Source organism: Zingiber officinale, chromosome 1B (genome assembly GCF_018446385.1).
Source record: "Zingiber officinale cultivar Zhangliang chromosome 1B, Zo_v1.1, whole genome shotgun sequence".
NCBI classification, from domain to species: Eukaryota; Viridiplantae; Streptophyta; class Magnoliopsida; order Zingiberales; family Zingiberaceae; genus Zingiber; species Zingiber officinale.
The window spans coordinates 156,367,263-156,380,561 of NC_055986.1; the positions used below are offsets into that span (position 1 = coordinate 156,367,263).

The window sequence follows — 13,299 nt, forward strand, 5'->3', positions numbered from 1 at the left end:
TTGAACAAGTAGCTGTGGACGACGAGTACCTAGCAGAGCGACGAAAAGAATAAGCGCCGATCGAGCGACAAAAGACATCAAGCGAATGTCAAAAGAGCGATCTAGCAGATGTCGAACGATATCGAGTAGACGATCGAGAGATGCTGAGTAAAATGATCGAGCGATAATCAGACGACCGAAAAGTGCCGACTGAGTGATTGAGAATGTCGAGCGAGTGGTGTCGAGCGTGCGATCGAGCGACAATAAATCACGACCAATCCCTAGAGAGAAAGATGGGCGAGCAAAGCCGTGAGCGCGACTAAGAAAAGTATTGCTCGAGCCGTGAGCGCGACTGAGAAAAGTACTGACCGAGCGTCAATGGATCCCGACCGGGCCATAGAGAGCGAGACCGAGCGAGTACCGACTGAGCGAGTGCAGACCGAGCGATGATGAATCCGAGCGACAGTGAATCACGTGGGATGGGTGCCGGGCAGGATGGCGAGTGAGCGGTGAGTGCTGACCGAGCTACAGCGGTAAGCGAAGCGTTAAGGATGAGTCCCGAGCAGAGCGGCGAAGCGTGCATGATGAGTGCCGAGCAGGGCGGCGAAGTGTGTACAATGAGTGCCGAGCAGAGCGATGAGTGAAGCGATGAATGCCGACTGAGCAACAGCGATGAGCGGAACGTGGGAGCCGAGTATCGTGCAGAGCAGCGAGCAGAGTGAGTATAATAGGTGCCGGGCAGAGCAGCAAGTGAGCAGAGCGAGTGCGGTGAATGTCAGGCAGAGCTGCGAGCAGAGCGATGAGTGCCGACCGAAAGGTCGTTGGGCATGAGAGCAGAACTCACTTATAACTCGCACTGGGGCAAGAGTCAGGGACCCCGACCGGGAGGTGCTCTGGAGGCCTGACCAGTACTCGATCTGGAGACTGGACCCAGAAACAATCTGAGGGCCTGACAAAGAAGCAGTTTGGAGGCCTGACCAGGAATTGATCTGAAGGTCTGACCAAGACTTGGTCTAGAAGCCTGACCGGGAATTTGTCTGATAGCCCGACCGGGAATTTGTCTGAAAGCCTGACCGGGAATTTGTCTGAAAGCCCGACCGGGGATTTGTCTGGAAGACTGACTGGGAATTGGTCTGACCGCCTGACTGAGAGATCGTTAATGATGCTCTGATCCGAGACCGGTGGTAATACTCTGGTCCGAGACCAGTGGTAATAGCTCAACCCCGAACGGGTGAGGATAAGCCTTGAAGCCCATAGAAACGAAACCTGTAGCAATATAAGGGGATAGAACCTTTATCATACCTGATCACAAAGTAATGTCAACCGACTGAGGATCCGTCTCGGTCCCTCAACTCCCAGATACCCGGGGAGCAAGGGGAGAAGAGAATAATCTGAGCCATGACCGTCAGAAGTCTGGGACTACCGACCTGAAAGGTCGTTGGGCGTGAGCAGAGCTCACTTTTAATTCTCGCATGGGAGCCGACCTGAAAGGTCGTTGGGCGTGAGAGCAGAGCTCACTTATAACTCGCACTGGGGCGAGAGTCTGGAACTACCGACCTGAAAGGTCGTTGAGCGTGAGAACAGAGCTCACTTTTAATTCTCGCATGGCAGCCGACCTAAAAGGTCGTTGGGCGTGAGGGCAGAGCTCACTTATAACTCGCACTGAGGCGAGAGTCTGGGGGTACCGACCTGAAAGGTCGTTGGGTGTGAGAACAGAGCTCACTTTTAATTCTTGCATGGGAGCCGACCTGAAAGGTCGTTGGGCGTGAGGGCAGAGCTCATTTATAACTCGCACTGAGGCGAGAGTCTGGGGCTACCGACCTGAAAGGTCGTTGGGCGTGAGAACAGAGCTCACTTTTAATTCTCGCATGGGAGCCGACCTGAAAGGTCGTTGGGCATGAGGGCAGAGCTCACTTATAACTCGCACTGAGGTGAGAGTCTGGGGGTACCGACCTGAAAGGTCGTTGGGCGTGAGAACAGAGCTCACTTTTAATTCTCGCATGGGAGCCGACCTGAAAGGTCGTGAGGGCGAGCTCACTTATAACTCGACCGAGGCGAGAGTTCTGGGGTACCGAGAAGGTCGTTGGGCGTGAGAACAAAGCTCACTTTTAATTCTCACATGGGAGCCGACCTGAAAGTCGTTGGTGAGGGCGAGCTCACTTATAACTCGTGACCGAGGCGAGAGTTCGGGGCTACCGACCAAAGGTCGTGAGAACGAACTTACTTTAATTCTGATGGGAGCCGACCGAAGGTCGGGCGTGAGGGCGAGCTCACTTATAACTCGTGACCGAGGCGAGAGTTCGGGCACCGACCGAAGGTCGCTTGGAGAACAGAGTTCACTTTTGATTCTCGCATGGGAGCCGACCGAAGGTGCTTGGGCGTGAGAGCAGAGCTCACTTATAACTCGCACCGAGGCGAGAGTCTGGGACTACCGACCTAAAAGGCCGGTGGGCGTGAGCACGAGGCTCACGGTCAGACCTGGCGGGCGGCGCCGTCCGAGACGACACACCGTCCGAGACCGGTGGCGGCGCCGGTCCGAGACCAAGATGATACTCCGGTCCGAGACCGGTGGCGATGGCGCTGGTCCGAGACCAGTAATAATACTCCGGTCCGAGACCGATGGCGATAACTCGACCCCGAATGGGGGAGATAAGAAATCCAATAAGCTAGTCTGAGACCAGTGACTATCGCTCAACCTCGAACGAGGGAAATATGAAATCCAATAAGCTGGTCTGAGACCAGTGAAAACCACTCAACCCCGAACGGGGAAGGATAAGCTTTGAAGCTAGTAAAAGCGAAACATGTAGTAGCATGAGGAAATAAATCTTATGTCATACCTGACAGCGGTGTGGTGCCTACCGACTGCGGATCTGTCTCGATCCCTCAACTCCCGAATACCCGTGGAGCGAGGGGAGAAGGTGATAATATGAGCCCCGACCGTCAAAGAGAATGAAACCCATGGTAATATAGGGGAGCAGATTTCATAAAAGTAGAGGTAAGCAGAGCACCGTGGTTGAAGGAAGCAGAGCGGTGAAGGGTGCAGGGCCCGTAGCAGTAAAAGGATGCAGAGCCTCATGGCGAAGGGTGCAGAGCCTGTAGCAGTAAAAGGATGCAGAGCCTCACGGCGAAGGGTACGGAGCCTATAATACACCTGATCGGGGAGCTGAGCCCCTAGTCCCTGATCGGAGAGTAAGATCCCTAACCTGTAATCAAAGAGCGAGGCCCCTAGACCCTGATCGGGAAGTGGTACTGCAAGTCTATGATTGGGGAGCTGTGTCCCAAGTGTATGAGCTGGGAGCTGGGCCCCTAGTGTCCGATCAGAAATTGAAGGCTCTAATCTTTGATCAAGGAACTAGGCTCTTACTCTTTTATCAGGGAAATATAGCAGTTCCTATAATCGTAAAGAGAGAGCAGAGCTTGTGATCGTACCTGATCGGGAAGCCATTTCAACCGACTAAGGGTTTGTCTCGGTTCCTTAACTCCCGAATACCTGTCAGCCAGCTGAAGCTCCACTCGATCCCTCGACTCCCGAATACCGGTGGAGTGAGGATAGAAAATAATATGTGCATCGAGATCCTCCGGGATTATGATAATAGCAGAGAACCTCCCGACATAGTCCATCTTCACGTTCCAGAACAGGCTGTTGTGTTCCCACAGACGGCGCCAAATTTGATCCCGTCCGAAGGCTGAGTCGGACGAAGGCTGGTCGCGACGGCCTGGTTGCTGACGGAAAGTCGTGGGTGATTCGGCTCTCACGGGCGGCTGACGATGCTGCAGGTCCCTGCACACACTCAGACGATCCCCCTCCTCACGTTAGAGACCAGAACCCAGGGAAAAAGTCCCCGAATCAGGCCCTCCGACGCTCAAGTCAGGTACTTTTTCCCCAGAAAATGCAAAGAGAAGGAAAAAACTGACTGAAAGTGAAAAGTTGTGGAAAAAAGTGACGAGAGAGCGTGTACCCGCGTACGAAGAAGCCTCCTCTTTTTATGCCCCCTTCTCGCTTCTAGAACCCGCCATCCTGTCAGAAAGCGTTAGACGCTGGGCTTTGTCGTGTAGTCCCGGACACCTGTCGTGCTGCTATTGATCGTGAAAGCATCTTCTTGTTTTCGAAACCTCCGCCTTTACACATGGGTTTTGTCTTGTAATGAAGGCCATCTGTCAGGCTGCTATTGGTTGTGAAAGCATCTTCTCATTTAGAAACCTCCGTCTCCGCACATATCGTTGGTATGTAGTGATTACCCCTTGACGGACAATTGTGATTCCCCGACTCCCGCACGGCTTAGCTCATCTGATCTATTGAGGCCTGCATCTGCCTCGCATCCTCTGATCAGATCCAACCTCTAAGCATCACCTGCCAGTCGGGCTGACTCTGAACAGCTCTGCCAATCCCGATCTGTACCCTGCGCTTTGTATTTCCTGTCCCTCGACCGCAGACCTGTAGATCGGGCTGTTTCTAGTCAGCTCTACCGATCCCGACCCGTGACTTGTACTTCCAGTCCTTTGAATCGCAGGCCTATAGATCGGGCCATATCTAAACAGCTCTGTCAATCCCGATCTGTACCCTGCGCTTTGTATTTCCTGACCCTCGACCGCAGGCCTGCAGATCGGGCTATTTCTAGTCAGCTCTACCGATCCCGACCCGTGACTTGTACCTCGCCTGTCGTCTCCCTTCGTCTTCCTACTGCTTTACCCCTTCGATCAACAAGTCTGCCTGACCTCTGACTACCCCCTATGCTCGATTCTGACTGCCCGTCAGCTTGACTATTGACTGCCGAGTCACCTTGACTATTGACTACCACATCATCTTGACTTTTGACCGCTACATGGCCTTGACCCTTCTCCCCCTTTCCTTCTGGGGCCCCTCCATTGTCAGCCGTATCACAAGCCTCCCCCATAAGTCTAGTCGAAGGAGGACTACAGTCTGACTGACTAGACCTCAGCACATCTCTAAGATCTCAGCATATCTCCGTGACCTCAGCCTATCTCTGCGTCTCTACCTCAGCATATCTCTGTGCGCTCTGCTTCCTTCCTCACGCATCAACCTTTGTGTCGCGTCGCCTGGGATACCATGCCTCCTTAATTGCTTCGCCAGTCGCTTGGGGTGCCGTACCCACGCAGTTGTTTTGACTTGGCCACCCGCCTTCTTTATAAAGAGCCTCATGGTCACTTCTTTATTCTATCCTTCCTCTTTCACGCATTCCTACTTTCTTTTGCTAACCCGTGTGCCACCAGCTTCTTTCCCACGCAATGCATTCTCCTTCTTCTGAGGAGGTTGATCAACCACCCTCCCAAGTGATGATAAATCAACTCGCCTCGCTACTTGCCGCGAGAGAACGCGAACTGGAGCACGTGTCCCAAGATCAGGCTCGCCAGACGGCTGCCCTGCATTCCATGGAAGCTCAGTATCGTCTTGCAAAGTATTGCGTGCATGCGGAGAAGGCGAGGAAAGAGGAATGCCAGGCTAGCCTGCAACACCAACTTAGCCTCCAAGAACGTTTGCAGCGAGAGCATGAGACGGAGTTATCCCTTCTCCGCACGTGCCTTGACGTCAAGCAAGACACGATCGCCCAGCAACAAGCAGTCATTGAATCCTTACATGCGGAGCTGGCTCGGGATTTGAACGCCCCAGAAGCTCCCGAGTCTCCAGATAGCTCTTCACGTGGCAGTGCTCATTCTCCATGACCAATCCTTTCCCCGAGTTAAAGCTGGTCTGGGTGATAATTGTCTCAGTGGCTCCTTTCCCGCAAGACGTTCCCGCTTGTAGCCTTAGCTGTATCACCCACTTATTGAACTGTGTCGCTGTACTTGTCTGTCTGTCTGTTTCCGGCATAGTCTTTCCTGCTCAATTTTTATCTAGCAAGCATTCTTAAAAACTGGCCTGTATGTAAGAGACAAGAGTTGCCTCATGACTCATTTTTATGTATGAATTTTGGATAATAAAACCAACATAATGCTTGAAAATTAAGACTGTAATGAACGTGCAAAACCTGATTCCGCAGTTAATATTGATGCTTTATGGGTGTGATGGATGACTTCCCGTATTCAGTACCTCGCATACTTGCTGCATATTCGTAATTTGCATAAAGGAAATAAAATAAAGCCAGATGTAGTTAACCTGATTATCGGCAGACGTTCCGCTCATTGTGAGGCATATCTATCTGAAAGGTCGTTAGGCGTGGATGCCGGGTTCGCTTATGATCCTCGCAGGGGAGATGGTTTTGGATTCCCGCATGGGAGCCGACCTAAAGGTCGTTGGGCGTGAGCACAGGGCTCACTTTTGATTCTCGCATGGGAGCCGACCAGAAAGGTCGTTGGGCGTGAGAGCAGAGCTCACTTATAACTCGCACTGAGGTGAAAGTCTGGGATAACCGACCTAAAAGGTCGTTGGGCGTGAGCACGGGGCTCACTTTTGATTCTCACATGGGAGCCGACCTGAAAGGTCTTTGGGCGTGAGAGCAGAGCTCACTTATAACTCGCACTGAGGCGAGAGTCTGGAGATACCGACCTAAAAGGTCGTTGGGCGTGAGCACAAGGCTCACTTTTGATTCTCGCATGGGAGCCGACCTGAAAGGTCGTTGGGCGTGAGAACAGAGCTCACTTATAACTCGCACTGAGGCGAGAGCCGACCTGAAAGGTCGTTGGGCGTGAGCACAAGGCTCACTTTAATTTCGCATGGGAGCCGACCTGAAGGTCGTTGAGCGTGAGAACAGAGCTCACTTATAACTCACACCGGGCGAGAGTCTGAGATACCGAAAAGGTCGTTGGCGTGAGCACAAGGCTCACTTTTAATTCTCGCATGGGCAGGTCGTTGGGCGTGAGAACAGAGCTCACTTATAACTCGTGACCGGGTGAGAGTTCGAGATACCGACCTAAGGTCGCGTGAGCACAAGACTCACTTTAATTCTCGCATGGGAGCCGGAAAGGTCGTTGGGCGTGAGAACAGAGCTTACTTATAACTTGCACCGAGGCGAGAGTCTGGGATAACCGTCGTTGGGCGTGAGCACAAGGCTCACTTTAAATTCGCATGGGAGCCGACCTGAAGGTCGTTGGGCGTGAGAACAGAGCTCACTTATAACTCGCACTTAGGCGAGAGTTCGATAACCGACCTAAAGCGTGAGCACAGTGGCTCACTTTGATTCTCGAGATGGAGCCGACCGAAAGGTCGTTGGAGAGCAGAGCTCACTTATAACTCGACCGAGGCGAGAGCTGAGAACCGACCTAAAGGTCGATGGGCGTGAGCACAAGGCTCACTTTTAATTCTAGCATGGGAGCGGTCGTTGGGCGTGAGAACAGAGCTCACTTATAACTCGTGACCGGGCGAGAGTCTCGATACTCCGTCCCGAGACCGGTGGCGGCGCTGGTCCGAGACCGAATAATACTCGTCCGAGGCCGATGGCGATGGCGCTGGTCCAAACGAGGACATACTCCGGTCCGAGACCGGTGGCGATGGCGCTGGTCCGAGACCAGTAATAATACTCCGGTCCGAGACCGGTGGCGATGGCGCTGGTCCGAGACCAGTAATGATACTCCGGTCCCAGACCGGTGGCGATGGCGCTGGTCCGAGACCAGTAATAATACTCCGGTCCGAGACCGGTGGCGATGGCGCTGGTCCGAGACCAGTAATACCCCAAACGGCAAAGGTATTGCTCTTTTCCGCCTTCATCCATCTCGCCTATGCCGACCTGCTGGTTTTTGTCGATCTGGTCGATATTGTTAGCCCTAGGCTTACTCATCCGCACCACCTTTTTCCTTGAACCTTGGGTCATAACGCCCTCATAGCTTGTGACGACCCCGTAGCTCTCGCGACGCGCTTGATTAAATGATCTGATCAGGAGATGCCTATGCGGACCTACTTACTCGGATGATCCGAGCAAGCAACATCCCCGCAGGCCTGCTCGCTATTTCTCTGATCTGACACTCACTCCTACTGACCTGACCTATCTCATTCTTGGCCCTTTTGAATTGCCTGGATTCCGCAGCTTTATGAAACTTCCTGCTTAGTCTCGGGCCTTTCGAGGAGAATGCACTTTTTGTAGGCCACGCCCCTTTATGATTGCCTTGCCATGTCAATCCTTAATGCACTTCTTCTCGGGATGACACCTGTTCAACGCCTTTACTGCTCACGCTTCCTGACGCCTGCTTCTGACCCTTTTTTGCACCCTTCGGCGCTTACTTCCTATCAGACGACGTTGGGGCGTGTTACCCAAAAAGATACTCGACTCGACTCTCGATGTTTCCTAGGAATGAATGGGCTTTATAAACCCTAAAGGTAGTCTGCCGTCCTTACTTTGACGTTTCGCTATCCTCCTCCCTTCGTTCGCGGTCGTTTCTGGCAGTGCAACTCCTCGTCTTCCTGCTTGCGCCCGACCTGTGACCCCTCTTGTCTTCATCCTCCTCACTTGCTTACTCCTCGTAATCATGGATGATAAGGAACTCTTCTGGTATTCACGTTACATCTCTGATTTAGACCATCACGATCTGTCTTCACTGCAATCCAACTTGGGGCTAGGCGCCGCATATGAGTTTCGTCTTCCCTCACCAGATGAACATCCCTCTTCTCCTCCCGAAGGTTTCATCACTGTCTTTAGGGATAAAATCTTAGGTGGTCTTCGCTTTCCTTTACATCCTTTTCTCTCTGAGTTGAGTCGCTATTGCGGTATTGGTATCTCTCAGTTTGCCCCCAATGTATTCCCACAGACGGCGCCAAATTTGATCCCGTCCGGAAGCTGAGTTAGACGGACCGCCGGGTGAGGTGGCGAGAATGTTGACGAAGTCGCGACGTCCCGGAGGGGGGTGTGCTGAGATGGCTCCCGTGTTGACCAAGTCTTCGAAAGTCCTCTGGTCAACGCTACCTGCAGCCAGCGACCGGGTTGACCCGACCCCCGGTACCTCGATGCTCGAGGCAGATCCAACGAATATATGAGTACAAGACTAAGCCATAAAATAATAAAATGCAGAGAGAATATGGACGGAAAATGTACCCTGGCCCAGGGGGGCGCCCTCGGATGGGACACGGCTCGAGTTGTCACGGCCCGGAAGAGTAGCTAACTCTGATCAGGCTGTAGAGCTGGATCTGACGACGAAGAGCTGAACGCGGCACGGGCATGAAAGACGAGCTACAGACCGGGATAAGACACCAGCACGCAGGCAGGGACGCTGGGTCGGCATGCAAGCCGGGACGCTGGGTCGACACGCAAGCCGGGACGCTGGGTCGGCACGTAGGTCGGGACGCTGGATCGATACGCAGGCCGGGACGCTGGGTCGGCACGCAGGCCGGGACGCTGGGTCGGCACGCAGGCCGGGACGCTGGGTCGGCACGCAGGCCGGGACGCTGGATCGGCACGCAGGCCGGGACGCTGGGTCGGCACGCAGGCCGGGACGCTGGGTCGGCACGCAGGCCGGGACGCTGGGTCGGCACGCAGGCCGGGACGCTGGGTCGGCACGCAGGCCGGGACGCTGGGTCGGCACGCAGGCCGGGACGCTGGGTCGGCACGTAGGCCGGAACCCGACACATATATAGGAGCCGCGCTAGGGTGGAATACAGTATACGAGCAAGATCAGCACAAGGTCCGGACACAATAACAGCATACAGACCGGGCACACAAACATGGCACACAGCCCGAAGGCATACGACGACGAGATAGCTGCCCCGTATAAGCGTCGGAGTCTGAAAGACGGCGACAACTAGCCATAGCGCGGAGGGGGCAGCGATTGCAACGTGAAGGCTCAGACTGTGAGGGTGAACAGTAGTGCCGGCAACGGCTCCGAACACTGCGACGTCGACACGGAGAAGGAGAAAGGGCTGCCGGCGCTCGCGATGGGGGTCATGGTGCGCATGGGGAGCAGAGAGGAGATGGCGGCTGGAAACCGCGGTCGGCGAGAGAGGAAGGAGGAGTTGCCGGCTTGGTAGCGGCGCACGAACGAAGCTGAGGAAGAAGGGAGGGGCTGGTGGCGTTCCCTATGGCGGCTCCGGCGAGCTGAGGCGTCTCCGGCGAGAGGAGAGGAGGCAGAGGGAAGGTGGCTCTGCGGCGGCTCCGGCGAGCTGAGGCGGATGAGAAGGAGAGGGAGTGGCGGCATCACTCCCCTGGTCCCTGTTCCCGGCAACGGCCGGGAGAACTCGATGGAGGAGACGGCTTCGTCATTGGCGAGGGAGAGAAGCAGACGAGATGTTACTGGGCGTTGTCTATGCCATCGGCGATAAGAGGGAGATAGGGAGAGAGATAAAGGAAGAGTGGTGGCCGGAAGCCGGCGCCGGCGAGGCGCTCATCAGAAAGAGGAAGGAAAAGAAGTTTGCGGCGGAAAACAAAAACGCGAACCCCCCCCCCCCCCCTCTCTCCGGGTGAATAGTACCCTAAAAGGGACTGTTACAGTAAAATCTCTAGAATGCCCCTGCCTCCCTTTTCTTATTCCTCCTCTACCCCTCATATTATATCCGTATCAACGTGAAAAAGAGACAAAGTTAACTGACAAAGAAGTTAATTGCGAAAAAGGTGTGTTTTTTGGGCCGTTTCGAATTTTCGATGTTCTTTTTAGGCAATCTTAAATCTTGGAAGTGTTTTTAGAAAATTACAGTTTTATTTATTTTGGCAATTGATTAGAGAAGAATTATATTCTTAATGAATTTTAGTATATTTTTCATATTTAAAATAATTATATATTTTGAGTCAATAAAGTTTAGAGAAGAAAATAAAGTTTTTTTCAAACAAAAATGTTAATTGTTCAAATTAGAAAATGTTCGGTGTTCCATAGCCACAGCTATAATCTACTGTACAATGAACGCAAATCACGTGACACGCCCACCACCTCCACTAACCAGTCTCCTTTTATAAGCTCCTCAGTCCCCTCCCTAATTTCGGGTTCAAGGGGGAAAGCATCATGGAGCGTCGCATTCTCGCCCTAGTTCTAGTTCTGGTAGCTTCTGTCGCGATCTGCGCCTCCGCTTCCTCGGCGCCGGCTGTGGGTCACAGGGCCAGCGCCTTCATCCGCTCTTCCTGCCGCGCGACGAGGTACCCCAACCTCTGCGAGCGCAGCCTCTCAACCTACGCGCCCCCGGTCCGGCGGAGCCCCCGCGGCGTGGCGGTGGCCGCGCTTTCCGTGAGCGCGGCCAAGGCGAGGTCGGCCTCGGCCTTCGTGAGCCGGATGTGCGGCGGGAAGCCGACATCAGGCCGCACGCGCGAGGCCGGCGCCGTCAAGGACTGCCTCGAGACGATGCGCGACAGCGTCGACCGGCTCCGGCGCTCGATCCGCGAGATCGGGCGGATGGGGCCAGCCCGGAGCCTGCGGTTCTCGTGGCACCTGAGCAACGTGCAGACCTGGGTCAGCGCCGCGCTCACCGATCAGAGCACGTGCCTCGACAGCGTCTCCCAGAACGCCGGCCCCACCGTCCGAGCGGCGATCCGGAAGCGGGTGGTGGAGGTGGCGCAGGTGACCAGCAATGCCCTGGCTCTCGTGAACCGGCTCCAGCCAAGGACCTGAACCCGGTTCTCACTCTCTTTGCTATACCCCTGCTCGCTCGCATATAGCTGATATATAAAGCGCATAAGGTTTGAGCTTTCGTTTTGTCGCTTAATAGCGTTGTCAAATCCATATATGTATGGGCGATCTGCATAAATAGGCTTAGAACTCAACGTAAACTAATGTAAAATATAATATAATAGTGATCGATGCATATAAATATATATATATCGCAGAGTGTTGCTGTGGAAATTGAAGTAATCTTATATCTGAGTTCAATTCGTTGCTTCTTTTCTTTTTATTGAAGCAAAAGAAAACTTCGGAAAGAGGTATAAACGGATTCTTGTTCATCCAAAAGTTGATATATTTTAGTGCCGTAAATTTCGCCTATGTTTCACACACTCAGGAAGGCGAGTCCAAAGACAGCGCGGGACCTCCAACAAGCTACCGACATGAGTTTATTGCTTTATTTATTTGTCAGTTTGTTTGAGGCAGCAATTACTTTAGCGTTTCAGTCGTGATTTATTCACCTGTTTTTTCAATTGTATGTATATTGGAAATTCACTTGAGACATTTATTAACTTTGGGCCTCTAGAAAATGTCTAGCACATGGAGTCGACAGCTGTTTCTTTCTTTTGGCTTGTCTTAACTCGGGAGTCGGGACACATCTTATAATGTTTTTTTCATCCTTCGTTTTTCTTTTAAAAAAATATTAATTTAAATTTTGAAATCTATAATTTACATGGAGTGGTCAGCATGCTGGTCACCTAGATTGGAATTGGAACAAAACTGGCAAAGGAGACAAGAGAGAGCACATGGGCGATTTTGACGTACCCCCACTTGAATGCGAAATGGATCCGATCAAACTTGTTGCATGACAATTATTATCCGAACAACAGCATTGAGCAAATCTGGCCTAAACTTTTAACAATGGTACCGATCGAGTCTAGTCAAATATTCTGCCATCTCATTTCATCTCACATGGCATATCATACTGCCCATTCATCTCTAATATTGGCACTGGAGCTGGAGCTCATGCTGGCAACTCATCAACTTCTGACATACTTAGCCCTTATCTCTTGTGCAGGACAACAAAGACTCTATGGAGCTCCTCATCATTCTCTTGCCTCATGCTGGCAACTCATTAACTTCTGAACTGCTTAGACCTTTATATCTTGTGCATGACAACTAGGAGTCTATCGCTGACACCCATAGTGCCCACTGCTACTGACGACCAGCATGCCTAGACGCAAGCTGTCATTGTAGCAATGGGGCGGAAGTGATTTATCTAAACAAGAATTAAACAGATGAGCTTCCTAATGACAATCTACGACCAACTCGATTATGCCCGTGAGGCACAATATGAGCTTCCTAGCTCTTACAGTGGGAACTGGGAAGTAGAATTATGAGGTGCCTGCTGGTGTGCGCGCTGTACCAAGGTCACTCTAACTCCAGCAATGCTTAACATGTTGAGGGCGACTTATATCAACTTCTATTCCAGCAATGCTTACATTTTGAACGCGACTTATATCAACTAGCTTCTATGCCACTAAAATCTTGACCACCAAGCAGTAAAACATTTTTACTAAAATCTTAGAAAAAAAAATTAAAAGGGCGTAATTTATTATCGTCTTCATCGAAAGAGCTCTTTAGCTCCTTATTATCGTTTTAATTAAAAGTGCGTTCCTTTTTAAAAACATCAAAATAACGTCTCTATATACTTCTTATTATAAAAATATGAAAGTCATCTGTCCTTTAAAACATGTTAGTACATATATAAAAAAAATCTTATAAAATAGAGTTAATACAATAAATAATATGATAATAAAATATTTAATAGTCTCTGGACTGTTCAGTTATGACTTT

General features: G+C 51.9%; 1 protein-coding gene across 1 annotated transcript; it reads left to right on the forward strand.

The window, feature by feature from the left end:
• The first annotated feature begins 10,807 nt into the window (after positions 1 to 10,807).
• LOC122012357 (pectinesterase inhibitor 9-like) lies at positions 10,808 to 11,706 on the forward strand. Its single transcript, XM_042568904.1, has one exon. The coding sequence runs from the start codon at positions 10,855 to 10,857 to the stop codon at positions 11,452 to 11,454; it is 600 nt and encodes a 199-aa protein (XP_042424838.1). The 5' UTR covers positions 10,808 to 10,854; the 3' UTR covers positions 11,455 to 11,706.
• Positions 11,707 to 13,299: the final 1,593 nt, after the last annotated feature.